The sequence below is a fragment of the Urocitellus parryii genome, chromosome 10 (assembly GCF_045843805.1).
Source record: "Urocitellus parryii isolate mUroPar1 chromosome 10, mUroPar1.hap1, whole genome shotgun sequence".
Lineage (NCBI taxonomy): Eukaryota > Metazoa > Chordata > Mammalia > Rodentia > Sciuridae > Urocitellus > Urocitellus parryii.
The window spans coordinates 20,570,032-20,596,552 of record NC_135540.1 but is presented as its reverse complement, the minus strand read 5'-3'; the positions used below and the strand labels follow the sequence as shown (position 1 = coordinate 20,596,552).

Below are 26,521 nucleotides of genomic sequence, written 5' to 3'. Positions count from 1 at the left end.
TGTCAATGCAGGATGCTACTCTTGGGGTGTGTCACAAGGTCTAAGTGACTCAGAGATGAGTGTGTGTGTGTGTGTGTGTGTGTGTGTGTGTTGCTGTTGTTGCTTTGCAGTGCTAAGGATTGAACTCAGGGCTTCACACATGATAGACAATCATCCTACTACTGGGCTCCCCCCAGCCCTTTTAAAATCTTATTTTGTGACAGGGTCTCACTAAATCGTCCAGGATGGCTTCCAACTTGTTATATCCTCCTGCCTCAGCCTACAGAGTGCCTGGGATTACAGGCGTGAGCCATCACACCCAGAAGAGCTGTTTTTAAAAGACCAATTCAATGTATGATATTTCAGTTCTTACAAAATAATAGGGTATGTCAATATCAAAATCTAGTACCACAGTGTCTTGAGTTGGTAACTGGGGCTTAGTGGAGAGGAGGAGGCCCTATTCACAGGGGAGCACTGTCGGCCATCTGGCCTTGTGGCCCAGTGACCAAGGGCTGCTAGAGTCAGCAAACCTGAGCTCCCACCAAGCTTTCCTCCAGGCTCTCAGACACATCCAAGTCAGAGAACTTGTTCTTAAATTTTCCTTGAAATATAACAAACAAAAGGAAAATTAACGCAATTCTTTTGGACATATTTTATACCCAGCTCTTGGAAGAAATCTGGAAGCCCTTTCATATCATACGAACATAGGTAAACAGATCATCAAGTACTTTTACTCAAAAATACACTTCCCCCCCATTCATTAAAGCCATCTGTGTGCAGATAGAAGTCAGGTATCACTAAGGGAAAGTTTGTCTCTTATGTTTAATCAAGTTTTATTCCACCCTGATCTCCCTAGGTCCTTGTGAGTTCGGAGTAATAACTCATTCTGGAGCAGTCTTTTTTTTTTTTTTTAAGAGAGAGTGAGAGAGGAGAGAGAGAGAGAATTTTTTAATATTTATTTTTTAGTTCTGGGCGGACACAACATCTTTTGTTGGTATGTGGTGCTGAGGATCGAACCCGGGCCGCACGCATGCCAGGCGAGTGCGCTACCGCTTGAGCCACCTCCCCAGCCCTGGAGCAGTCTTTCTTGTTGAACTTTCTTGTCTCCTTGCCTGTCCCAAGTTCAGTGCTGAGAATTAGTATTGCTGTCCTTCAAAAGAAAAAAAAAATTCTTTTATGTTGCTCCTTTAAAACTATGTGTCATCACTAAGCCCAATTTTATTTTCTAAACTTTCTCTTACATGCTGCCCCCATCTTCTCATTCTTTTTCTTTTTGTTTGGTTTTGGTTCTTGCCATCAGAGTGAGAATTCCCGAAACGTTCTGATCTCAGTGGTGACGCATGAGGAGGGTGGCCTTAAGGAGCCAGGCTCTCTGCTCTGCGTGAAGGGGAGCTCCCTGTTGGCCCTCGATGTTAAAGGTGGAAATATTTGTGCCACAATCGGCACTTAGCAAAATGTATCACTATTTAGAGCCATAATCTTTTATGGACTGTTTTATTATTTATTGTAAATTTTTCTTTTTGCAGCCCTGAGCTGTTGACCCCACAGCCTGTACCATCTTAGGCCTGAAATTGTCCAGTCTCACTGACAGCATCGCCCCGCTGCATCTTGCCCTTTAGATTTTTTTACAGAAAACAAGAACAACCACTGGGGGGGGGGGGGGGCGGGAATCACAGAATATCTGGCTCACTTTTATCCAGAAAAGAAACTCAAATAGATAGAAGTTTCGTAAGGCATCTTTTTTAAGTAATGAAACACAGGAAAAAGAAGCAGAGCACTTGGACTGGTCCAGTCCAAACCCACAACTCCCAGATACCACTACTGAATACTTGTAGAATATTTAAATGAAGCTCAGTCCTCCAGGTCTGTGTCCCTGGCCACAAGAGACTATGTCCTGGTAGATGGAGATTATTCAACAGAGTAAGTGACGATCCCCTCTCCCGAGAGTTTTTAGTTTCAGCGTTCTCTCTAAATAATAAATAAATAATAATAAAATAATATATGGGGGCATATATTATTTTAGAGAGAACTAGTGACTAAAATTGTTTTCTCTTGCTCTGTTTCTCAACTGCAAATGACTGCCTTCAACTTCCTAGGCTCCTACATCCCTCATCTCCTGCCTCTGTTCCTTTCTTTTGCTTTTACCAAAGATATTAACTAGAAATCAATTTCTTTTCTTTTTCACAGTTTTTACCTTTTTCTCACTTCCTTAGCTTACCTTCTCATAGACAAATGAAATGACAAAAGTTTGGGTAGGGAGAGTCAGAGGCCCAGGACCACATGACAGTCCCACCTGGCCCCTTTTCTGGATTCATCTGTAACAGGTTCCCAGGTGAAGGCCTGTGCTGACGTGCCGAGTGTGCATGGCAAACTGCTTCATTTCCCTCTGGGGAAGATGCAGCTCTGGTTTATCCTGCATCAAGCACCTCCTGGAACTTCTGTCCCCGCCACCCTCTCCCAACAGTGACAGTCACTGAACGGCCTCAGCACAGCCTTCCGGGGTGCTGCGTGCGTCCACTGCAAAGCCAGGCATCCTCTGAGAGCCAGTGTCTTCTCCACTGTCCACACCTGCGAGGCTCAGCAGAAGAAAAAGCATGCATGGGAGAGTGTCTCCATATTCTTCAACTTATCTTAGTCCCAAGCTGCACTTCTCAGTGTCCTGTCCTCTCAGTACATGGTCAGAGTTAAGATGACCAATGGTACAGGAGAACTGATCCATTCAGCAAGCGCATGCTACAGGGCAGGCTCCCAGTTCACTTATCCATCCCTTTCGCCCTCCTGCAAAGCAGTGCTGGTCTGCACAGCTAAAAGGTTACTATAGTGCTGTATGCACGGCCATAATGCCACCACGGACTTCATATTGGTGCTAAAGTGGCGGTTTATAAACACCTAATGGCCTCAATACCCTGCCTTTTTTAACCAGGGTTAAGAGAGTCTAGCTTGCCCTCAAAAGTAGTGGATACAGATCGTGGGGACTGTTCAAAATTGCAAACTGGCCAGGTCCATGGGTTGCAAAAGTTTTAGAAAATGGGGGCATATATTATTTTAGAGAGAACTAGTGACTAAAATTGTTTTCTCTTGCTCTGTTTCTCAACTGCAAATGACTGCCTTCAACTTCCTAGGCTCCTACATCCCTCATCTCCTGCCTCTGTTCCTTTCTTTTGCTTTATCCATTCCAAGAAGGATCCACAGATCCATAATGTCCAGAATTCCCTCGGTATTAAGAGACCACACAAGATCTCTTGGCCAGGAAAGCCAACCTACCCTGATGCAAACCCTGGCTTAGCTCAGGGGCAACAGCAACTACGGAGCTTCTCTGTGCCTAAGTCTCTTCATCAGTAAAATAGGGGTGATAACAGTGGTAGTTACCACTCCCCCCATTGGGTTCTTGTGAGGATTAATTTAAGTTCAACACACACACACACACACACACACACACAAAACACTTTAAAACAATGCTTCATAATTAGTGTTAGTTGCTACTGTTGATTGCTATTGTACTAAGAACTATAACACTAAAGACCTCATTGAATGCTCACAGTGCCCCTATAATTTCTGAACCTCTTTTTCCAATGATGAAACTGACGCTGGCAAGGTTATTGACTTGAGAAAGTTCACTTAGCTAAGTGGCCAATAAGGACCTCAGACTCAGTCAAATCCTTCTGATTGAAAACTGCTAGCCCACTGCGCTCCTCACCTCCCTGTACAAATGCAGAGCATGTCCATGGCATGTTGGACCTAACACTGATGCTCTGTTAACCTGTTATATAAGACCTTATGCTGCCTTGATTTCTAGAAGCTTCTTCATTCTCAGCTCCCATAAAGGAGTGCTGCTGCGTCTGTGCATTTGTGCATTTGGAAGCCTCCCTCCTACAGGAGAAGAATTCTTTGCCATACAGGGTGAAGTGGCCTCCAGGGTAGAAAATTATTTGAAAGTTGCTTCGCTCAGTCACTGTCTCCCTTCCAATTCAGTTTCTTCCAAGTAGCTCAGCAGTAACAGGGTTGGGTCCTCACGTGGATGTCAATCCACCCCATGGAAGATGCAGAGCTCACCTGTGGCCACAGCGTAGCAAAACCCAGAAAGCTGTCCCGTGCGCGTAGCATGGCAGCCTCTTCACCTCTTTCTAGGCTTGGTTTTCAACGTGCCCGTCATCTTTACCTGCCTTCTCTTCTAAGCTCTTCCCTCTTCTGCAGGGGCCACTGCTGGCTTGCAGCAATGGCCACCAGCATCACCAGGTTCCCTGTGGACTGCTGCTCTGTCTTCTGCAAGTCCCCCAGTCTTCGCTGCCACACAGAGCATCCTGAAGCCAGAGTCCTTACTTGAGATGCTGCAGTTCTTGCTCTACTGTGGGGACAAAGCCACAGTCCCTGCCCTGAGGTCCAGCCTCAGCTCCTCACTGGGCTTTCTCCCACCTGGGCAGACTGGCTGTCATCTCAGCGGTACCCGAGCATGTTCCCCAACTCCTTGGAAGCCCAGCAGCCGTATTCTCTATTTTTCTCAGTGGGCTCCTGCAGAAAGGCCCTTGCTGGCCTCCCCAGCCGGGCCAGCCCTGTGGTGCACTGTGCCCTCTCCTGCACAGCTGAGGCCACCTGTGCACATCCCATTTATAGATGGGGTTGGTCTTCCAGCTCCCTGAGACCCCCAGCCATAGCCAGCTGCTGACCCTTCTGTTCCCAGGGCCTGGCGTGTCATAGGCACTCGCTGAGCAGTTACTGTAAAACCGAGGGCAGCCACTGTAACGACTGTAGTCATTACTGTAAAAATGAAGCTGGTGCCTTGTTTCTCAGTGGCACTGCTATTTCTAGGCACCCTTTTTGGAGATGGCTCTTGGCCCTCTTGGTGTTCCCAAAAGGGAGTCAGCATTTCAGAACTACAGGTCCATGAGCTCCCCTGAACCTGCAGACTCCAGGCACTTTCTACAGCCAGAGTCACTATCATGCAAAAGGCTGTGGCCTGACCTTCTCCCTGTGCCCCTGCAGTGTTTCCCATGTGGACTGGAAACTCAGACACCAGGGTGTCACTGTCACCTAGTGTATGAGCTTCAGAGCGAATCATGTTGGAATTGAGCAGGGTTGCACTAGGTTCAACTGGCAATCTTCCGTTCCCCTTAGAAGGTCTTGATCCTTAGCAAGATTTTTAATGGAAGGATTGAAAATTAGCCGAATCCCCCAGCACCTAACCAACTCTTCAAAATCAGAGTGGCCTTTCCTCCATTAATTTTGTAATGGCTTTAATACAAAGGGAACTTTACCCTTTTACTTAACTTCTGTGGAAAAGTTGATTCATTTATGCTCCCCTTTGGGCTATAGAGAGAACCAAGTTAAAACAATATAGTCCCCATTTATTGAGCACTCACTGTTTGCCAGACACTATGCAAAGTACATTCCATGTACCCTCCCTAATCCTCCAGTTCCTATGTGAGATGCCCATACATTATCATTCCATTTTGTAGACAAGATGAAGGCTCGGAGAAGTTAAGTAATTTGTCAAATGTCACACAGCTCCTAGGTGCATGCCTACTCTCCAGTGCATGCACTTAGCCACCATGGTTTGCTGCTTCATCTTTCAAAGTGTTTCTATAGCTTGTAATTTACAAGGTATTTGGTATAAAATTACAAATCTACCTTTTCCCTTCTCCCCACCCCTAGCCTATAGCCAGTTTTTGTCATTCACTTGTTTGTTTTTGTGGCACAAGGGATTGAACTCAAGTGCACTGTACCATTGAACCACATCCCCAGCTTTTTTTTTTTTTTTTTTTTTTTTTTTTGAGACAGGGTCTCATAAGTTTCCCAGAAAGGTTGCCATCCTCCTGCCTCAGCTTTCTGAGTAGCTGGGATTACAGGTGTGCACCACTATGCCCGACTAGCCAGTTCAGTTTTTTAGTCTATTTAAATTGTTTCGTGTTTATGATATAAATCAAAAGCAAGCCAGGCACAATTGCATTAAATCTAGTCTAACAGTCACGTGAAAACTCTATTATCTATCAATGTATATTTTACTTTAAAAAAAAAGCCTTTCAATTTCATCTTAATAATCCCCTTTTAATATTCAATAATAGTGATCACAGCCTCGTGCCATGTTTTGAAAAGCCCTAGGCGTGTGCTCTCTGGCGTCGGTTTCTTCCTCCAAGTTGCGGTTTGCAGGGGGCGGATCCCTTAATGGGGCGTTTCCCCGCCTACTGGGAAGGTTCAGCCAATCAGAGGCCCTGTAGGCCTTGGGGGTGGGGCTTGAGAAGGAGCCGAGTGCTTCCCCTCCGTGGCTCCAGTTCTGGCTCCGCCTTCCCCTGAGCAGGCGCCTCCAGCCTGCCTCTGCCATTCGCCAGGTGACCCCGGTCCCAGGGCTTCGTTGTCCCCCTCCAGTCCCAGGGTTGGGTTATTGCCCCATGGACCTTCCACCGCCTGGACACCTGGTTCTCCGGTTCAGTTTTCTCGGGTGTACATAGGGCTCCCTGTTTTCCTGGTCTATGCTGATGGATGCTGCCGTATTCTGACTTGGGATTGCCATACTTTTTTTTTTTTTTTTAACTGTTTATTTTAGAGGGATGGAAGGTGGACCCCATGACTGGGTTAGAACCCCTTCGTTAACAGCATCCAAACCTTTGCCTTCGCTGTGGCTGAGGTACGAGGGGAAAGCCCTGGCTGGAGTCTGGTGGTCCTGCTTCTGAGTCCACCTGGTGCAGTAGGGGCTCAGGGTTGCTCCGCTGCTCTCAGGTTTCACTCCTGCAGCCTAAACCCAATTCCTGGTTATGGTTGCAGTTGCAGTTTCTGTGGCGACCAGAGTCCCTCAAGGTCAGATGACAGATTTTGGGTGAACCAGGCCTGGCAATTCCATCTCCACAATGGAGGAAATAGAAAGAAAGAAAAGAAAAAAAAAAAAACAGATAAGGCCTTTCTGATTCTGACCCAGGCAGTTGGTCTTTATTTGGGCAAACCATACTGATAAAGCATTGAGCAAGAGTAAAATAACCACTTGGTTGCCCCCTCAATGAGTTCAACAGTGTTTCAAAGGTGATGATTAATCTGTGCATCCTAAATATAAAGCCAATAGGCAGAATGGACAGATGGCACTTGTCTTTCTCTGTCTTAAATACAATATCATCATCTTTGAACATTATTTAAAGCAACACCTTGTGCAGTATTGTGTGTGTGTGTATTTGGGTCCAGATGCTCTGGGTGTCTTAAATAACTTTAATTTACTGAAATAACCTTAATTTACTAAACCTCACTCCTCCTCCCCCACCCCCAGCCCTTTCTTTTCAGAAGACACATTTAGACAATCACCATTCACCTCCAATTCAAAAGATCTGCTGCCCAGTGAGTCTGTGCTTCACGGAAGAATATCCGCTCCAGGTATGGAACCAAAATTGACTTTGTTCTTCTATTGGTTGCTTAAGAACAGCTTTTCTGAAATGTGTGGATTTTCAGATATTTGAGCTAATGTGTTCTAGTTGTTTCCATGAAGGGAAGTTTTTGAAAAGAACATGAAACACCATTTAAACAGCCACAAATATTTATTAAAACAAGATGTGGACGGTGATGACCTCTTCATCTTTTCTTTAAGAGATGATTGTTCTTACTTGTTGGTATTTTGTCCATACAGTGAATTTCTTTTTCTTTAAAATAGTAAAGTATAAACTGAAAATAATTTGTCTTACATGCTGTCAGGATATCGGGCAAGCAGCAAGATAGGGAAGGACTGTGGTAAGAACATTAGTCCCCACTCTGGCTAGTCGTGACTCTGGCAGGGTGTGGGCTGCTACTGAGACCACTTTGGTTTCCATAGAAGCAACATAGCTGATCAAGAAAATCTTCACCACCCAGATTGCATCTCTCTTCCAAGACATGTATCTACATGTATCCATCCAAAGCTCTTGTTTGCTTTTTCAGCCATCGGTATGCATTTCTTACCCATTCTTCCTCTTTCATTTCTCCTTTCCAGAGTTTAAAAAAAAAAAAAAAGTGGCACTGTCCTTTTATCTGCAGCAGGGCCACCCCTTAGGGCTCATGTGTGAGCTCTCTGGGTTATTATGAAATGAGAACATGGGAAACCATTCACTGGAGTCCACAACCCCTCCCCACTTCTCACCCCAGTCTCATCACCAGCCTAGCAGCCAGGAACTTCTCAGCTGTCACTCCATCCAGCTGCTGACAGAATCTCAGAAGCATTGGCGAAGGGTGGAAGAGGATCCTGGTCCAGGAGAACAGAGTGGGAGACCAACCATATGTGGGTTAGGAAGAGCTCACCATGGGGTTGTTGGCTCCAGTAATCCCTCAAGATAAAATTCAGGTGTTTTCCATCTCCCCAAGGAGGCTCATATCATAGGGCACTGGAGGATTGATTAATATTTGTGGTGTGCAGAGTCAGGTAACTTATATCTTCTAAAATGTAGGCTTGGGGTACCATAGGTCAGTGGAAATGTTTGGACACACATTAAGGTGTTGTCATGGGGGATCCATCTCTTCTCATCTGCATGCATCTAGCCAGGTCCAGGTACCTACATGTTCTTTAGACCTGACAGGCACAACTTTTCAATTCAACCCCCAGAAATAACATGCTTACACAAGAGCACATTACATAATAATAGCTGGTTCCAGAGGTGGAAAGAAATTCCACTTAGTTTATGTCTTCCTTCGCAAACAGGGCTCTTAGAACTACTGTTACTTCCCGCAGTGTCATTTTGTATAGCCATCTCCCTGGTCCCAAAATTATTGCCCCGCTGTTAAGTTGATGGATTGTGACTTTCTAATGTCAAAATAACTGCCTAGGAATTGCCTGTTAGAGTGCTATGACCCATTCGGCCTGCATCCCATGATGTATGTACGAGCCCGAGCCCTGCGTCGCTTGCGTAGTGTTTGGCTTGGCTGTGTTTAAGAAGGGCTTATTGGTCAAGTTCAGAAGAGTGATACTAGTATATGTTTAACTGTGTGTAGAGGGTTTTTTTTTTTTTCTTTTTTTTTTTTCCTGTGGAGCACTTTATAGACTTCGGTTACACATTAGATAAACTCACACTTAAGTGTTTAACTCTTATTTGGCTGGGGGTGGGAAGGGAGTAGGTCAGCCTAACTGGGATTTTTAAAAATGTAAATCCACCCTACTAAGGATAATCCATCCTTCTTGAGCAAAGCCTTCTTTAGGCAGAAGACAACCAAAATGATTACTACACATCTACATTTTGCTAAAATAAGCAACTCAATGGGGACTTTTGTTTCCTAATAGCAAGGTGAAAATGCTTTAGAAATAGAGCTGGAATTGGAAAATTTGTAAATGCTAGGGCAGCCTTGTGATCATGAAATTCTCATAGTCTGAACACAGTATGGTAAGGAAAGCCTCAGTAATTTGGTCTAACTGTGGAGAAGACCAATGTGAATTAACCAAAATCTGCAATATGGAGACTTTTAAAGAAAAACGTATTATTTAAAGTCTGGACAGTATAAATGGCCATGGTAAACCTACTACAGCTCCTTAATCCTGTAACACAATTCTGAAGTGAAAAAAATAAAAAAAGCTTTTTGAATAAACTATTCTGTGACCAAACAGAATGGAAAGCTATTTATATATTACAACAAGGGAGAAATTCATGTGTTTTGTTGGAGAAATATCAACATCCTTGATGAATGCTGCTCCAGTGCTGTTTGGATGCTACCTAAAATACGTTGGATGTACTGTATCATCATCCTGAAATCAGAGAAACTGAATCCCGAAATACATCTGGCCCTAAGGGGTCTCAGGTAGATATTGTGAACCTACATTTATCCAGTACTCTGCTAAATCCAATGCTGCGAACAGGGAACTTGAAGCTACAGAGTTGAGAATCTCAAAGTCCTGGGGTAAAAGAGTCAGGAATATTTACAGAAAAATTTGGAAGACCATTGGAGCAGCAGATGGCTGAATGTTGGAGGGTGTGGTAAGAGGGCCCCAGTGAGAGTCTTCTAGTTCTGGGGTAGCATCATCAGTGAGGGCTGGGCTACAGAGGAGGAGGAGGGGGACAGGAAGTGGACAGGCCAAGTCAACTGGCTTAGGAGACTGCTCAGCTTTTCCGTAAGAGGGGTGAACCAGGGCATGACAGTGCTGTGCAGAAATGAAGAAGCTGGAAAGGAGACCACCAGGTAGACAATTTGTTGTTAGTATATAAATGAAAGCCATGGGATCCTTAGAAATCTTCTCCCAGCTAGTTTAAACATTGCCATTAAAATATTATTTCTACTCTTTATTTACTTAGCAAACCTCTTCTTTCTACAGAAAATACAAAGATAAATGTCAGCCCAGAGAATGATCTTAGGTTCCCAATTGGTAGAGACCATAAGTAATGAGGCTTACTGTGCCTGTGCCAGGCTAAGAAATCCCCAGCAAATGCTGCAAACACGCAGCATTATTTCAACAATGTATCTTGGATAGCGGTATATACTGCTGGAGTCTGGATTTGAAATGTACCCTCCTTCCCCAGAGGCTCATGTGTTAAAGGCTTGGTCCTCAGCATGGCACTGGTGTGTGTGTGTGTGGGGGGGTGCCTTTAAGAGGTGGGGCCTAGTGGAAGGAAGTTAGATCATTGGGAACTTGCTCTTAAAGAGAATATTGGGACCCTTCTCTCTCTCTCTCTCTCTCTCTCTCTCTCTCTCTCTCTCTCTCTCTCTCTCTCTCTCTCTCCCCACCTCCCTCCCTCCCTCCCTCTCTCTACTTCCTGGCAACCATGAGGTGAACAGGCCCTTCTGCCATATGTACTGTACTGTCTCAGGCCCAAAGCAACTGGGCCCAGTGACATGGACCGAAGCCTCTGAAACTATGAGCTTTTCCTAGCAATGGAAGGCTGACTAACCTGCTCATGGGATGAAATTCTCTTCCAGGTACCTTCCAAGTAAAGCCAGGGGGCAGGCAGGCAGGGGAGGTACCAAAGGGGAGAGTCATTTCAGGTGGAAGAAGTCTGAGCCTGAGGGGTCCCTGGTGGAGTCAGGTTTTGGGACCGGGTTTCAGCCTGATGGAGAAAGAGGGTTGCAGCCAGAGGAAGAGCAGAGTAGGATAAGGGTGGTAGAACCGTGCGCTGTGAAGAAAGCCAGAATAGCACAGTTAACTAGGCTTTTGCCTTTGGCAGATGGTATCCGAAACTCACAGCTGCCACCGAAGCTGAGAAACAGAATAAACACAGAGCCTCACGGTGTCCTGGCCATGGTTGCTGCCAGTATTTCTAGACTGACTTTCCTAAGAGCCACAGAGTGGTCAGGAGCCCAGACCTCACATGGTCACTTGTCTTAGTGGTGATATCAGGAGTCCGAGTGTGTGTGTGAGAGTGTGTGTGTGTGTGTGTGTGTGTGTTTTGCTGGGGATGGAACTCAGGGCCTCAAACATCCTAGGCAAGCGCTCTACCACTGAGCTACACGACCAACCCCCAAATCCTTATTAAACTGACAAGGTAACAACCACTGTCACCTCCTGAGAGTGTGGAGGGGACAAAACACCCTCCATGCCATGAATGGATTACTGAGTGCACCCTGGGCGGTGGTGTTGCTGGTGGCAATTTTGCAAAGGAAATAAGAGCTTTCCTGTTGTCAGTGAGAGAAATTACCGGCTGTGTATAATTTAATGTACTTTGTTTAATTTATAGTGGTCTCCACTTGTACAAGATTTACCTTAATAGAAGAAAGCTTCTGAAGTCAGGTGTTTTTCAGGGCACCTGGGGCTGTCCTGTATTAAAAATAGACCCATTAGAGTTGCCTCTACAGCTATGTATACTTTGCCATTACCTTTGAATAAAGAAGGGTTATTAAGGTAACCATATAAGAGCACGTTTCCTTACAGCTTCTTGAAGCTTCAATTCTGCATTATTATGATTTTGAAGTCACAGTATGTTTGCTCTGTATTAATCCAAAAAAACAAAAATACAACCAGAGTGGGTGTGAAGGGAAAAGTGGGTCTCCATGGGATTCTTTCATGGTGTTGGGAGCCGCTGGTGCTTCTGTTTGTTATTTCAGATGGAGCCTGAAGTTTAGATGATGGGAAACAAATCAGCAATTATATTTGTAAATCTATACCCCCATTCTTTTCTAACTTGCCTTAAAAAAACTTTTTGTTATTATTTATATCCTACTACTAATAATAAAAACATTAGCACCCCTTCAAAAACAAGCTTATTTGGGTAGGCAGAGGAGAAACGGGGTTCCTTTCAGGATTAGGTGTGCCATATCGGGATTTGATGTTAAATCAAAAAACGAGTTTAGAATTGTCTGCCTTGTTCCCAGGCTGATTCATGATCCATTTTCCTCTCTCTGCTCTGCCCAGCGATCTAATCCAAGTAGCACCATGTCATATACTTTTCTGAAATCTAAATAAATGATGCTTTGCATTCCAGTACCACCTGCAAGAACCCTCAGCCTGCTGTGGACACATAGAAAAGACCATTTTAAGACAGTTGGCTTGAAAGACAAGTCTTAATGTGCATGTGTCACTTTCCTGCATATTGAGACTTCCCAGCACCAAGAGACAGAGACAGACACAGAGATACAAAACCATCCCAGATTTCAGCACAGTGTTCTCTTCAATCCTTTCTCAAATACAGCAGATTCTTTTTAAATTCAGACTGAGTCGTAGGTAAACAATAGAACATCGGGTGCTGGTGTGTATCTTTTCACTTCCAGGCCTTTTGGATGACACAGATTCATTCTGTGCCGGTCACCAAGGATCTACTGAGTTGTCAGGCTCAGGACCCTGTTATCGCATTTACTTCTGGAAACAACTCAACGAGGCATGGGAATTATCCAGTTTACAGATGACTAAATGGAGACTCGGATGATATAATAACTTGTTCCAAGTCATCGAGTTGGCAAGTGGCAGCTCAGGAATTCAAGCCCAGGAGTGCACAGTGCATTTTCTCTCTCTCTCTCTCTGCCCCACTGTGCCGCCTACTAAGCCAGATGATGTGTCACCAGCCAGTGAACAGAAGGGCACCCGCCCTGGCATTTACCCACATGCATCCACAGCACCTGGCATTTTAATGACTAGGGATGGCCTGCCTTCCTTAAGTTAGGAAGAGAAAGTAGTCTTTAAGTAAGATATTTGGAAGAATTTACATGATAAGTATTTACTGTTTCTTACTATAGTCTGATTCCATTTCTGTCTTTTCTCTCTTCTTTTAATGCCTTGTAATGTCATAATTGCTTGAAATATTTCTCTCACTTTGAACTTTAGTAGATTTTTTTTTTCTGTGATGGGGCTTGAACCCAGTGGCACTTTACCACTAAGTTACATCCCCAGCCCTTTTTCTTTTTTATGTAGAGACAGGGTTTCACAAAGTTGCTCAGGCTGGCCTCAAGTTTATGATCCTCCTACCTCGGCCTCCTGAGTTGATGGAATTACAGGTGTGTGCCTGCCATGCACCTGGCAAGACCTCCAAAGATTTTAATGCTTCACCTGATTCTTAAAAATGGATTTTACAAAGTTGCATTATAATATCTGGTTAAATAAATAAAATGCAACATGCTGAACTCATTGGTGATTTGGTCATCAATGCAGAAGAGAAAGTTCTAGACTGGGATTTGGAGAACGTGGGTTTAGTCCTAACCCGCTTTCCAGTAGAAGGGGATTAGGTCTCCAAACTCCTTCCACATCCCCTCTATTTCAAGAGCCCTGCCATCTGCCATGGCAGGATAACTTCATCTCCACTTTCCTTTTGGTCTTTTTAGGGCCCTGTTTTCAATAGGGAAAAATCAGAGTCTAATTTAGGAGATTCACTCCTAACCTGCTGCTGCCTGCTCTGAGAGCTAGGGAAAGGACAAGTCCCCCCAAGTCTTCCCCCAGAGACACAGTGTTGGGCAGGGGTAGTGGCTGGGAGCAGCACAGGCGTGGCTTCTAGGTAGCGACATGTTCCGTTTCTTTTTCTGGCTGCCGACGACATGTATAGATAATTTTTTTGAAGATTCATTGAACTGGGTACTTAATGACACTATTTCTGCATTTGTCAAGGCCACTGGCTTATTTACAAATAAGTGTGTCTAGATGGCCTAGTGCTTACCTCCTGACCATGATAGGGGTGCAGAGCTTCAGACCACAGATTTCAGTTATACAACCTGCAGTTTGCAGGAGAATTTCTATTTGTGGCACAGGCGGGTGGCCCTGAACTGAGGACACCCAGGTGGCTATATCCACTTTCTGTTGTGTTTCAAATCTGAAAACTCTTCCACACTGCTTCTAGCCTTCCTTAAGATATAGTCTGTGCAGTTGTTGGCTAGAGAGAACGTTTTACAGTTATAGCTTTTCCTGATGCAGGTAATGTTATTTGGGGTTAAAAATCGTGTGTTCCAAGTAGCTTCATCTGTGCCTCACCAAAGGGCTTTGTCTTAGTGTAGATGTTTTCCAAAGTGAAGTAGTTGACTTCATTGAGCTCTGTTTGTAGAGAAAGGTCTTTCAAAAGGCACTGTCACCTTTGTGTCTGAGTTAGCCCTTCTCAAACCTTTAACTAATTAAAGTAGTTAAATTGTTGGTCTGTACTGGTCATTGTAAAATCTGGTAACCTTTACAAAAGAGAAATTAGTATCCAGTTTAGATGCCTCACCTGGGGTGTCTAGAAAAATCCAAAAAGATAGAGGGGGAAGAAGAAGTGATTGTTTGGGAGGCCCTTTGACCCCTTCCCATCAGGCACATGAGTTGAGTCACTTGATATCAAAGACAGGCATCAACGCTCTTGTATAGGTACTTGGTAGGAAATGGTCCAAAAGCCCTTTTTAAAATCCATTTTGAGGACTATATTTTCCAGGCCAGGTGACCCCCAGGGCTGTGGTCACCTTGGCTTGATCTCATATCTTCCTCTGAACGAGCAAATACATAGATGCTCACATAATATATTCCACATGCTGTTTATTGGGCCTCCGCTGTGCCTATGGTTGTGTTTTTACTTTTGCAAGAATATTTAGACACCTTGAGACTAAGTCGTGCGGTAAAAGGCCAAATTCCTGTGTATGTGTAACGGATGATGGAGAGTATTTGTTTGAAAATTGCAACAGACTGACCCCGGCTTCAGTTTGGGACTGGCTTAATTCAATCCACCAGGCCTTTTCTCTACATGCACTATGTTCTGCCGTTCCTTTGCTATCAAAAATACATATTCTCATTTCATGCAATTTCTTCCTTGTGTCGTTTCTTCTCAGGGCAGCGACTGCCCTCTGGTAACCAGGGTAGAGGGAAAAAAACCCCAGACAGGTCATTCCATTCACAAACTGGTCTATCTGTTTTCATTCAGACGAATCCATTCTGTATTCCCATATGGAGGCCAGACGGGTGCCCCTCTGTGAGAAAGAAAGATGCCCCCCATCCCACCACGGCCCTTTTTGGATAGAGAGCTGATGAAATGATGGTCCTCGTTCTCCCTCATTTAGTGAGTGGCCCTTAGCAGTACTTAGCTTTTCTGAGTTGATCATTCAGAAATCAAAGACTTAACCAGAAGAGCCAGAGGGTGGTCACTCTTTGTACTTGTGTCACATTGGGTTCCACTCGCCGTCCCCGGGTGTTCTGCTGAGACCCCGCACACAGAGGTCCCTGGAGCTCCTTTGAAGTCAGCAGGTCCCCCGCCGAACTCATCCTTTCTCCCACCTGTCACTCTCCCAGACCTCCTCCCCAAAAGGAACTCACGAGCGAATGCAGACCTTCCCCTTCCATTTTCCTCAGTTGATAACGTCATCGTTACCCACCACAGGGCCACCCTAAGTCCAGACTCCATTTGTCTGGGTTCCCCCAGACGCAGACTGTGAGAAGTGCAGTTAGGTTTCTTAGGAAGTGAGACCAGGAAGCACGGATAGGCCTCGGGACACGAGCCAGGGAAACAAGACGGTCCATCAAGTGGACATTAGGCGACAGGTTACCAGCATGACGACCGGAGGTGAATTTCCTAGTGCTGTAGTTTGGATCTTGAATGTTCCCAAAGGCCCATGAATGAAGGCTCGGTCGCCAGCCTGTGGGGCTGTTAGGAGGTGAACCTTTATGAGGTGAGGCCTAGTGGGAGAAATTTAGGTCATTAGGGACAGGCCCTGTGTTTCTCCCTTTGCTTCCGGCCACCATGATGTCAGTGGCTTCCTCTGCCACTCATTCCCACCATGGAGTACTGCCTAAGCACAGGTCCAGAGGCAGTGGGGCCAAGTGACCATGGACTGAAGCCTCCTAAAGCGTGAACTGAAATAAACCTTTTCTCCTTGTAAGTTGATTTTCTCTAGTATTTTGTCATAGTGACAGAAAGCTGACGAGGGAACTATGGGTAGGGTAGGAATGTAGGATACTCACTTGGGAGTTTCCTACCTGTCAGATGAGAGGGCTGGGATATTTATACAGTCACTGGTTAAAGCTACTCCCAAGAGAGTGAATTCCCCCACGGCCTGCCCTGCCACACAAGCTAAGTGTTCAATAGCCCTTGGAAAATCTATGTAGGTGCTAGGAGTGGGAAGTGAGGTATGGAAGCACGAAGGCAAGGAAGTAACTAGAGAGGGGTGTCAGGGCTACTGTGCCACCCTCTTTTCTCATTGCCTCTTCTTTGCCCTCCACTTCCATGCCATGACCACAGCCTCCTACATTGATGTGTCTCCTAGATCTTTCTGAGTGTGTTCTTTTCATCCAGTCCCACTGCCAACACTTTTATTCAAGTCTCCATCGCTGGTTCTCACTGTAACAACCACCCCTGGCTGTTCTCCCTGCCCCAGTGTCAACCCCTCTGATCCCTTCTCTCCATCCTGCAACAGACTCTTCTTTCCAGAAGCAGGTCTCATGGTGTCATCCCTGGGGCCTTCCCATGTCTCCATGATAAGCTCTGGTCTTTGCATGCACATGCACCTTGTCCCCAAATGCAACTTTTTTTTTTTTTTTAAATCAGTAGTCTCTGCTTTCTTTGGAAGCCATTTTCTAGAATCCCAGAACTGTAGCAGGTGGCACTTCCTCTATGTCCTTAGGTATTTGCAGTTTCTTGTTTTCTCCTCAGCCTTCTGGCTTAGGTACAAGCTTTTTGTTGAGCATAAACTTTCTTGTTGGCCATTATCTCAGAAGCTTGCCCCCCAAATAGTTGCTCAACAAAATCTCGGGTGAAAGAAAGTATGTTGTTGAAAGACCGTGTTGTTTGTAGAACTGTAATCTTCTTAAATGTTTTAAAGAGATTTCATGAGACTTCGATTATAACACACATCTGTCTCTTGCTGCAAACCAAAAGAGATCCCTTTACAAATACAGCTGGTCCCTCTAACCAGTGGGCATGTTCCCACCATCACCAAGTGACCCCCCTGACCATAAAATGTTCTTCTGTGGCAGGAGAGAGACTGCAGGCTACTGTGTGTCCACTTTTTCAACTTAGATTCAGCACTATTCTGCCAACCCCCAAAGGGGCAGGAGCAATGAGGTACAAGAAGACTTCAGGGGTGTGATGTGAAACCAAGGCACCAACCTGCAGTCCCAGCTACGTGGGAGGCTGAGGCAGGAGGATCCCTTGAGCGTAGGAATTCAGAGCCAGCCTGGACAACAAAGAGAGATCTTGTCTCAAAACAAAACAAAGCAAAATTTAATGTGAAAACCCAATGCTGATGAAAATCTAGCACTGATTTTGAGGTAATCAGGTAGTAATAAATTTCCAGTCATAAAATTCCCTGTCATTGAGTTATATGTTGAAGTTTGGGATTAATTAGAATTATTATTCTTTATTTTTTTAATTGTTGACAGATCTTTATTTTATTTATTTGTTTATATGTGGTGCTGAGGATCGAACCCAGTGCCTCACCTATGCCAGACAAGTGTGCTACCAATGAGCCCCAGCCCAAGACCCAAATTAGAATTATATCATGTAGAATTTTTTTTCCATCTTTGATCTAACAAGTGTTTTTCAAGAACACTGTTATTAAAGGAGTGGGTTTTTTTTTTTTTTTTTGAGGTACTTGGAACTGACCTAGAGACTGTCAAGCTCTGAAGTACATCTGCAGCCCTTTGTATTTTTTTATTTTGAGCCAGGGTCTTGCTAAGTTACCCAGGGTGGCCTTGAACTTGTGATCCTCCTGCCTCAGTCAACCCAGCAGCTGGGATCACAAGTGTGTACCACCACGCCCAGAAAAAATAAGCTTCTATTTTTAATGGAAATTATGTAATTGAAGGACAGTCTTATATTTTGACCAAATACTTCAGCCGTTCACATAGGAGTCTCCCCATCGACGTAGTGGAAACCTCGTGAGAGAGATCTGAATGTCTGGGATGCTGCAGCCACCCATGAGATGGGAATATGGGTGTCTTTTTTTTTCTTTCAAGTTATTAAAAAAAAAAAAAAAATATGCATGACGCTTTCCTCTTGCTTGGGAAATACATCCTGCACGTTGTGTTCTGGCACTTTCCCAGTTGTCTCTGACACACGAAGAGAGAAACAGTTTTCTCCAGCCGCTAGGCTGCCTGCCTCCCTAGTCTGGAAATGAGTGTAGAGGGGGCTAGGGAGGCCAGGGCCACCCGCACAGCCCTTCCTGCCGGAGGCTGCCTACCCTCAAATGCCTCTTCATCCTACCCTATCCCAATCTTCTCCTCCCTGTAAGCCATTTGGGGCTTCCATAAGGGAAGAATTATGTTAAATACCCCAACTTATGTTAAATCCTGAGCGGAATGCATTCTCTAAGTTACAGAGCAGTAAACGCTCTGTGTGGCTTTGGGAACTGGTTGATGTGCCATGCTGTTAGTTCAACCTGTAAATTGACTTGAGCAAATACTTCTAAAGTAGGTGCTTTGCAGCATAAAGACCTGAAGACAAACTGAATACCTGGGTAGGGGACGGGTGAAATAAAGCCTGCAGCATTGCATGGGAAAGCCCATAGCTATTGAAAAAGGAAGGAAGAGGATAGGGAAGAACTCATCTGAAAAGATGTCCAAGACATAGAAAAAACTGGCTGCAGACAATAGGTGTGTGACATGATGACATGATCCCATTGTATTTAAGGAGGCAGTACCTTTTATGCACACACCAGGTGCTTGTACATGCACAGATCATCTCTTGACCCATAACCTGACGGTGAGCTCCACTGAAGAACAGAAGGCAGAAGGGGGTAAATGAGAGAGGTCCTTCTGTTTTCAGTTTATGCTTTTCTGTTTAATTCACATTACTTTTGTAATTTTTAAAGGTTAAGAAGAGTAAAATGGAAAACCCTCGTGTTCAAATCTTTTTTTTTTTTATTTTGAGAATATTTCTGGCATTTAGAGAGATAATTTGGAGCCATAGTGAACTCAAAAATATAGAGAAGGCAGTAATTCTTAGCTTTTTTCCTTCAGTGAGCTCCCCTAATTAAAAGCCAAAGTTACATGAGGTTTTCTTAGAGATCATGAGAATATAAATCAGGTTACACATCCCAATGAATTTGTAAAAATGTGAGCACAAGGGAAAAAGGATCAGAAAGGAGAAAAATGTAGAAATGTTGACTTTACTCAGTTTAGTTTCAAGTGCTTGTTATTTAGATTTTATGGACTTTCATTTTATAATAATCATATGTTACTTTTATAATCAGAAAATGTCAATAAGTTCTTTCAGTTCTGAACAAAGGAATAACCATCTTGGATATTCTCATACAAAATGCCTGACACCAAATCCCTCTGGACATTTCTGTCTTCCAACTCTGCCTGCAGCTTGGGTCAAGGTCAACTTGGGCAGAACCATATTTAAATATGACAGTAGACCTAGAAAGCAGCAAAAGTGAATGGAGGTGTTTTGAGCCAGAAGAGATGACAGTGTTGGGGCCGGCTGCAATGGCACATGCCTGACATTCCAGTGGCTTGGAAGGCTGAGGCAGGAGTATCACAAGTTCAAAGCCAGCCTCAGCGACTTAGCAAGACCCTGTCTCTAAGTAAAATATAAAAAAGGTCTGTGGATGTGGCTCAGTGGTTAAGCACCCCTGGATTCAATCCCTAGTACAGAGAGAGAGAGAGAGAGAGAGAGAGAGAGAGAGAGAGAGAGAGGACAGTGTTGGAGATAAAAACTCAAGGGGATCATCTTTGGAACATAGAACTGATCCTAAGATATCAAAGTACTCGTGACTTCGGAGTGCTGTTCTGATGGCCTGTGTGTTGGTGCCTGCCCAGCTCACGATCTTTTCCTCTGAAGACGTGCAGGCTCTGGTACCTTTTCCCACCGGGGGCTTTCCAGTCACAATGACTCATCCAGCTGCAGAGTCTGGTTTCCCGCCCTGAGTATCCAGGGATGACTCACTGCCATCAGCCACTTCTTTTTTAACTTCAATGGAATTAGGCTGGGGGTCTTTCAGTTGAAAGATTCATGAATGGGTGGGTCCCAGCAAAGAGGCCAGAGGCGGTGAGGTTATCTGTGAAGTCAGCTGTAGGATGGGAATGGGAAGGAGGCCAGGAAACGGGATAATTAGAGAGTGGGAGAGCTCTGAGATGGAATGATTTACAAAAAAAAAAAAAAAGATTTAAGTTCAAACCCTGGCTGCCGGTCTCCACAGCGTGGAGGCAGGAATCGATTGGTGACGTGGATTTTTAGGTAACCATTTTGTGGCAAGATGACTCAGACCAATTATTTTTTGCTCACTAATTCTGCGTGTACTCTATAGGCAGTTGCCAGGAGAAAAAAAAACAGAGGAAAAGTTTTCTGGGGAGGGGGAGGGACGAGTAAAAAGAAGAAAAAGAAAAAAGAAATGTGTACCCTTACAAATGCTTTTAACATGTAGGCATGCTTTCGGTATGTGAGAGTTATTTTGGACACTATTTTTGGTCAAATTGTTTTTCATTTTTATGAAAAATGTTAATTTTTAAAGCTCTTCGGTCTATCTCCCAACTGTTACTTTTATCACTCGAAAATGTGGTATTTTAAAAATACCATCACTGGTGTCATACTAAGACTTGCTTTGGATTACACGCCTTTCATAGTAATTAATTTTTTTTTTTTTTTTTTTTAGAAAAGACATTTAGACATGAAAAAGAAAAATGAAGGTTCACCAACATGTTCCTAGCAGTTGTTTTTGTGTGATGATGTGAATTTTGGTTGTGGGTTTTTTTTTATTTTGTTTTGTTTTGTTTTTTTGTTTGGTTTGGTTTTCTTCACTTGTCTTTTTTTCTTCTATAATGAGCATGAAACAATTTTTATAAAGAAAAATTGAACTTTTTTAGAGGGAGTAAGATGTTAGGGAATGGAACAAACAAGATTAATGATGTTTTGAATTATAGGTCATAAATACCATAACAATTATGGTCACATACAGGATGGGTCTTTGTTGGAGGCTCTGAACATCTTGTGTAACAGTGAACACATTTTGGTAGTAATTTCAGAAATTTTAAGGCTATGCATGATCTAAGTTGTTAACAAAGAGCTTTGAAATCCTCATGAAATATAAATATGACCAAAGTCACTTAATAGCTCCTTTCAGTTTGGGGATTTACTAAACTCAGGCAAGGAATGATTGATATTTGATGATGGTCACTTCTTTTTAACCTTATGCCGAAAATTAATTAATTAAATTTATCTCAGGGCACCAGCTACCATAAAGGAACTGCACAGTTATATCAAGCAGTTCTATCAAGAAGCGTAGCAAATGTTCAGATTTCTGTTGCATCTATTTCATTTCCTAGTGTGAGAGGTTGCTTAGTGAAGGCATCACAGTGGCTGCAGGCAGGTTCATTGACTTTCCCCGGGGATTATTGTTGTTCTTCTCCATCAGTGACAGAGGATATAGAGATGTTATGGAACTGGGATTAAATATGGAAGGCTCTGAGTATCTTTAAGTATTTGGTGAGCAGTGTGAGAGGCTTGTGAGGTGTATGTACCACTGAGTGAAAAGATGGTCATTCATTGCACACATACTTCTTGACCTGCTATTATGTGCCAGGTTCTTTTTAGGTCCAAAGAAACAGTAGTGAACATTCAAAAGGCCCTGTCTTTATGAGGTTTACACCCTAGAGGGGGCGCAGACAATAAATGTGTATTATATAAATATATATCTATGATATACTGACCTTGTTCTTAGTCCATTTTCTGTGGCTGTAACAAAACACTTGAGAATGGGTAATGTATAAAGAGTAGAAATTTATTTGGCTCACAGTTCTGGAGGCTAGAGCATGGCACCAGCATCTGCTTGGCATCTGCCAAGGCTCTTCTTGATGGATCATAACATGCCAGGGGGCAGCACATGGTGAGATGGGTGGAGCATTCAGCGTGGCTCTCTTTTCCTCTTCTTCTAAAGCCACCAATGCCATTAGGGGGGCCCCACCCCCATGACATCATTTAATTCCAATTACCTCCCAAAGGCCCTACATTCATATATGAATGCATTTGGGGATTAAGTTTCCCACAAATGAACTTTCAGGGGACACATTCATCCCACAGCAAACATCACGGAAGAACAACAAAAAGCCATGTAGAAGAGGGGGTTTGTGAAGGGGCCAAGGTGGGTGGTCAGTGAGACTCCCCAGGAAGGTACAGTTCAAGCCGCTGCCGAAAGCTGGTGTGGGAGCAAGACCAGGGAAGAGTGCTCTGGTGAAAAGGGCTGCCCGTCACCCAGGGGCCCTGAGCTGGGGTGAGCCTCCAAATACTTCCCTCATTTCATTTTCCTCATCGTGAAGTTATAAAAGAGGGATTCTGTTTTATTATGTTTGGTTGAAATTCTGGATTTTTTTTTCTTAATCAGTTAAAAACGACTAGTTATTTACTTGTAGAAAAAAAAAAAAAAGACTACAAAACTCATTCTGATAACAACAACAAAAAAAGGCCCCGAAAGTTGTAGAACTTGGAATCAGAATGTTTTTTCAAAATGACAAATTCATTATCTAGAATTTCTTCTAGAGAAGGGAATGCCTTCATTAGAAAGATGAATTCAGCTTCACACAAGAATCGCTCCAGCATCATTTATAAAGAGCTATGTCAGAGAACCATGAATTCACCAGTAAAACTGCAAATTACTCTAACAGATGCTTACAAAACGTGCCCAGAGGCTGTTGTGCATGTGGGTCTTGCCAGGACTGCCACTGAAGAGGGGATTTATAGTCCTAAAACCACTAATGATGGCATTTTCTAAATGTTATACCACATTATATTGTGGAAGACAACAACATCCATTATTTATAATGGAATTCTTAAATATTTGTTATGTGCATCCAGTACCGACAGTCAAAAGGACCCGTTTACGCTAGTACAAAATATGCATTTTGGAAGGAAGCCTTTGCCTTTTCTTCACTCCTGGAAGTAGTACCTAATATGGAGCTTCTTTGCCTGCCCTACTCAGAAAAAGCCCCTAAGTACAAAACTATTCAAAGCCTGGTGACTAAGGAGATGATCCCCACCCCCAGGGGGCCCAGTTCAAGACAGGCTCACAGCCACAGATCCCCCTTCCCACCCACCTCTCATCATCTTCAGATGCTGAAATACCCTTAAAAATATTTGGGTTGTCATCCCTGATATCCGAGGAAATGTAGATTCGCCATCGACTTTTCAAGACTGGCCTTACGTAAATCCATGGAGCTCAATGCTGGAAATGCGTCATAGTCCCTGGAAGAGAGGAGGTGATGATCTCGTCTAGACCGTCTCTGTGCCCTTCTTCAGCCCCATGCAGGGGCTGTTTGCTGGGACAGGGAGTGAGATGGGAAGTGTCGTGAGGCACTAGTGTGTTCCTCGCTGGGAAGCTGAGCCAGAGAGCGAGTCTGAGTTAGTTCCCTCCGGCGTGGTGCAAGCTCCAAACCTCGGAATGCCCTGTCAAAGGCAGAGGGTTGTGAACAGAGGAACAGCCTTTAAAAGTGGTCCAGTTACATCCATTTTCACTTACTGTGTGTGCACACGCATGTGTACGTGTGCCCATTCGTGTCCTTTTGGCAGATGGGAACACCCCCGTCAGAATCTGTAAGAGGATTTTGCTGTTTTAAATAGAAATTTCTATTGAAGAGACATCAGAGTTCAAAAAGAAGAAAACTCTTGGTTGGCTGAAACGAGCAGATTGCTCTTCAGCAGCGGTGGCCCCTCTTCAAGGTTGCACAAGCACAGATCGAACAAGTTACAACCAAAAAGAAATGAAGCTAGAGAAAACTGCCTCTGTTTGGAGAAACTCAATTTGTTTTGTTGTGCATAAATAACCCGACCAGGATATGCTGCCCAGCTCGCTGTGAATGCATTTACGTCATTTTCATTTGATTGGGGAACTGGGGTAAACTTGCAGACAGACCTTTGGGAAATCACTGCCGGCTCAAGCTACATGACATTCCCGGCTCTGTTAAGTTCCTAGCGTCTTGGGGAGTCCTATCCAGTGATTTGTGAGGAATCCTTTGATCATTGGAAAAACCTCCTCTCTGCTCAGAAGGAAGGTAGAAGAGGTGTCTGGTTGGACTGTGCGCTTGACGTTCTCACAATGACCACATCAGCTCTGTACCTCCCACGCTGGGTCCCCGTCACCTTCTAAATCATTTCGCCCACAGCTGGATTCCAACATGACTGCCTTCATTTGTGCATCTGAAAAATTAGGAGCGATCCTGATCCCCTGATGGCTAGCAGAGCCACGATTTTCTTTCCCTCTTGACGGTGGTCAGCAGCTTGATCTCGTTTTGTTCACGTTGCTGAGTCTAATGGGATTAGAAAAAAAATTATAAAAGAGGAATTTTGAAATCCGCATTAGGAAGAGTAATTTGTCATTTGATTTTGGTTTCAGTAGACTGGAACCCTTGAGACCTTTGGTCAGAACAGCGTAGGTGGAACAGTGTGTTGAATTGGTGGCTTTCCACTTTTTAGACAAAATCTAGTGTCAGTTACACCTGTTTGTAGGCATGTATTAATGAGGATGTAGAATAGATAGAAATAGGTCCTCCGGTAAGTTGGTAAGGGACAATGATAAGGGGAAAATTGGAAAGGAGGGAGGGATAAAAGAAAGAAAGAACACAGACACATGAAGGATGAATCAATCTTCCTACATGAATGAGGCCTGGCATTTTTTGATCTGTACTATTTAATTCATCCTTTGCAAAAATACTGGTTGAGACTCACTAAGGTCATCCCATCACCTGCCAGTGGGTCACAACCAGAAATCTGACTGGAATATTGGTCCTACCAGTAAGGAAGCCGGGAGCCCCCGCCTTTGACTATCCCCTGGTCCCAGCTGCCTCGGGGACCCTAACTACCGCCTTTGTGACAGCTGCTTTGGTTCTCACTGAGCAGCTGGTTGGTGGACCCAAATGCCCGTCCTGTTAAGGTGGTCACATCACTCCTGAACCCAACCATCGAATCTGTGATTAAACAGAATGAACAAAGCAAAAGGAACCAAACCCTTTCCCAGTGGAGTTTGATAATATTCTGCTTTGCATCTTGGGAGAAAGAAAACGTAATGGTGTTTTATATTTGCGTGAACCTCACTGAAGAACAGTGTCTCTGAGGTGCTTTTCATAGTCTTACTTTAAGTAACAGTGAAGTGAACTTAACGGGGAGAGAAAAGACAGAGGACATTTTAAAAACTCTGCATTTAGCCATTAATTGAGCTCTGAGAGCCCTGGGTGAACTAGCCTTTGGTTCTGCACCTTCTTGGACAGATATAGGAAGCTGTGACAAAGTCCAGCTTTCATTCTTTTTCAGTGTATTAGGTAAGGGACAGATGACCCAGTGTGTCACCTTTGACTTCCATCCTTTAAAATGATCCCTTCCTATGGAGAGCAGATACTCCCCTACCCGCTCCGTGAATGGTCAGAACGGTCAGATTGAAATAGGAAGTTTTTGGGTTGCTGGAGGTGACGGATTGCAGCAATCAGCTAAGCTTTTAAAAGCATATATATTGAAAAGAGAAGATATATCTTGGATTCCGCCCACTCCAGAAATCAGCAAAGAGAGAATTCTCTCAATTAAGCCATGATATAATATCCATCCCACCCTTGGGGCATTACTTCTGCTATGTTGATGCAAATAGGCATCACGTTGACAGGCTTCCCACGCCCCGGCAATCATTAATTATGCCAAAGGTGCTGGCGATCGGTATAGTGATTCAGAAGAAAAGCAAGTTGACAACTTTTACCTCACCTTGCTCTGGAGTACCATCTCAGGACCGGTGACAGGCCTGTTGTGTCTCTTTACAGTGTTTTTTCCCACACTCTTTATAATAGGAAAGAGGTTTTTCAAAATAATTTTTGCTCTGAATTCGCTGATCTCATGGAATGTGAAGAGCCATTGCTAAGTCTTATGAGAAAATCAGAGAAGAAGGCGTGTGGGGCTAAAGCAGCTTATACTTGAAAATATCTGCAAATGATTTTCACTTATTATAAATATATAATATTGACACATCTGTAGATATGGTGCCAGCAACATAAAAATGCTAAAGGACATTTAAAAGGGCAGTGGTCTCAATTCTGACAGAGCCAGATTCTCTAGTCTCATGAATGTCTATAAAAGAACACTATCCACACACTAAAATAGTGGATTTTTTTTTTAACTTCACATAGGCAATTATTTCCATCTTACTCTTAGAGAGAGGAAGTCGAACAGATAGTTAAATGTGCTTGGAATTATGCCTATGACTTTTTTCCTGTCCTGTGAATTTTCTTATTGAAAGCTCGGTGAACTTCTTCATTTAAAAAATAAGAATCGGTTCATGC

The 26,521-nt window shown here is 43.9% G+C and overlaps 1 protein-coding gene across 1 annotated transcript in view; it reads left to right on the top strand.

The window, feature by feature from the left end:
* The window catches only part of Znf827 (zinc finger protein 827), a 163,264-nt gene that overhangs the window by 98,774 nt on the left and 37,969 nt on the right, over nt 1-26,521 (top strand). The window contains exon 8 of the mRNA XM_077803489.1: nt 7,226-7,329. Within this exon, the coding sequence (XP_077659615.1) occupies nt 7,226-7,329 (104 nt within the window). The remainder of the gene's footprint in view (nt 1-7,225; nt 7,330-26,521) is intronic.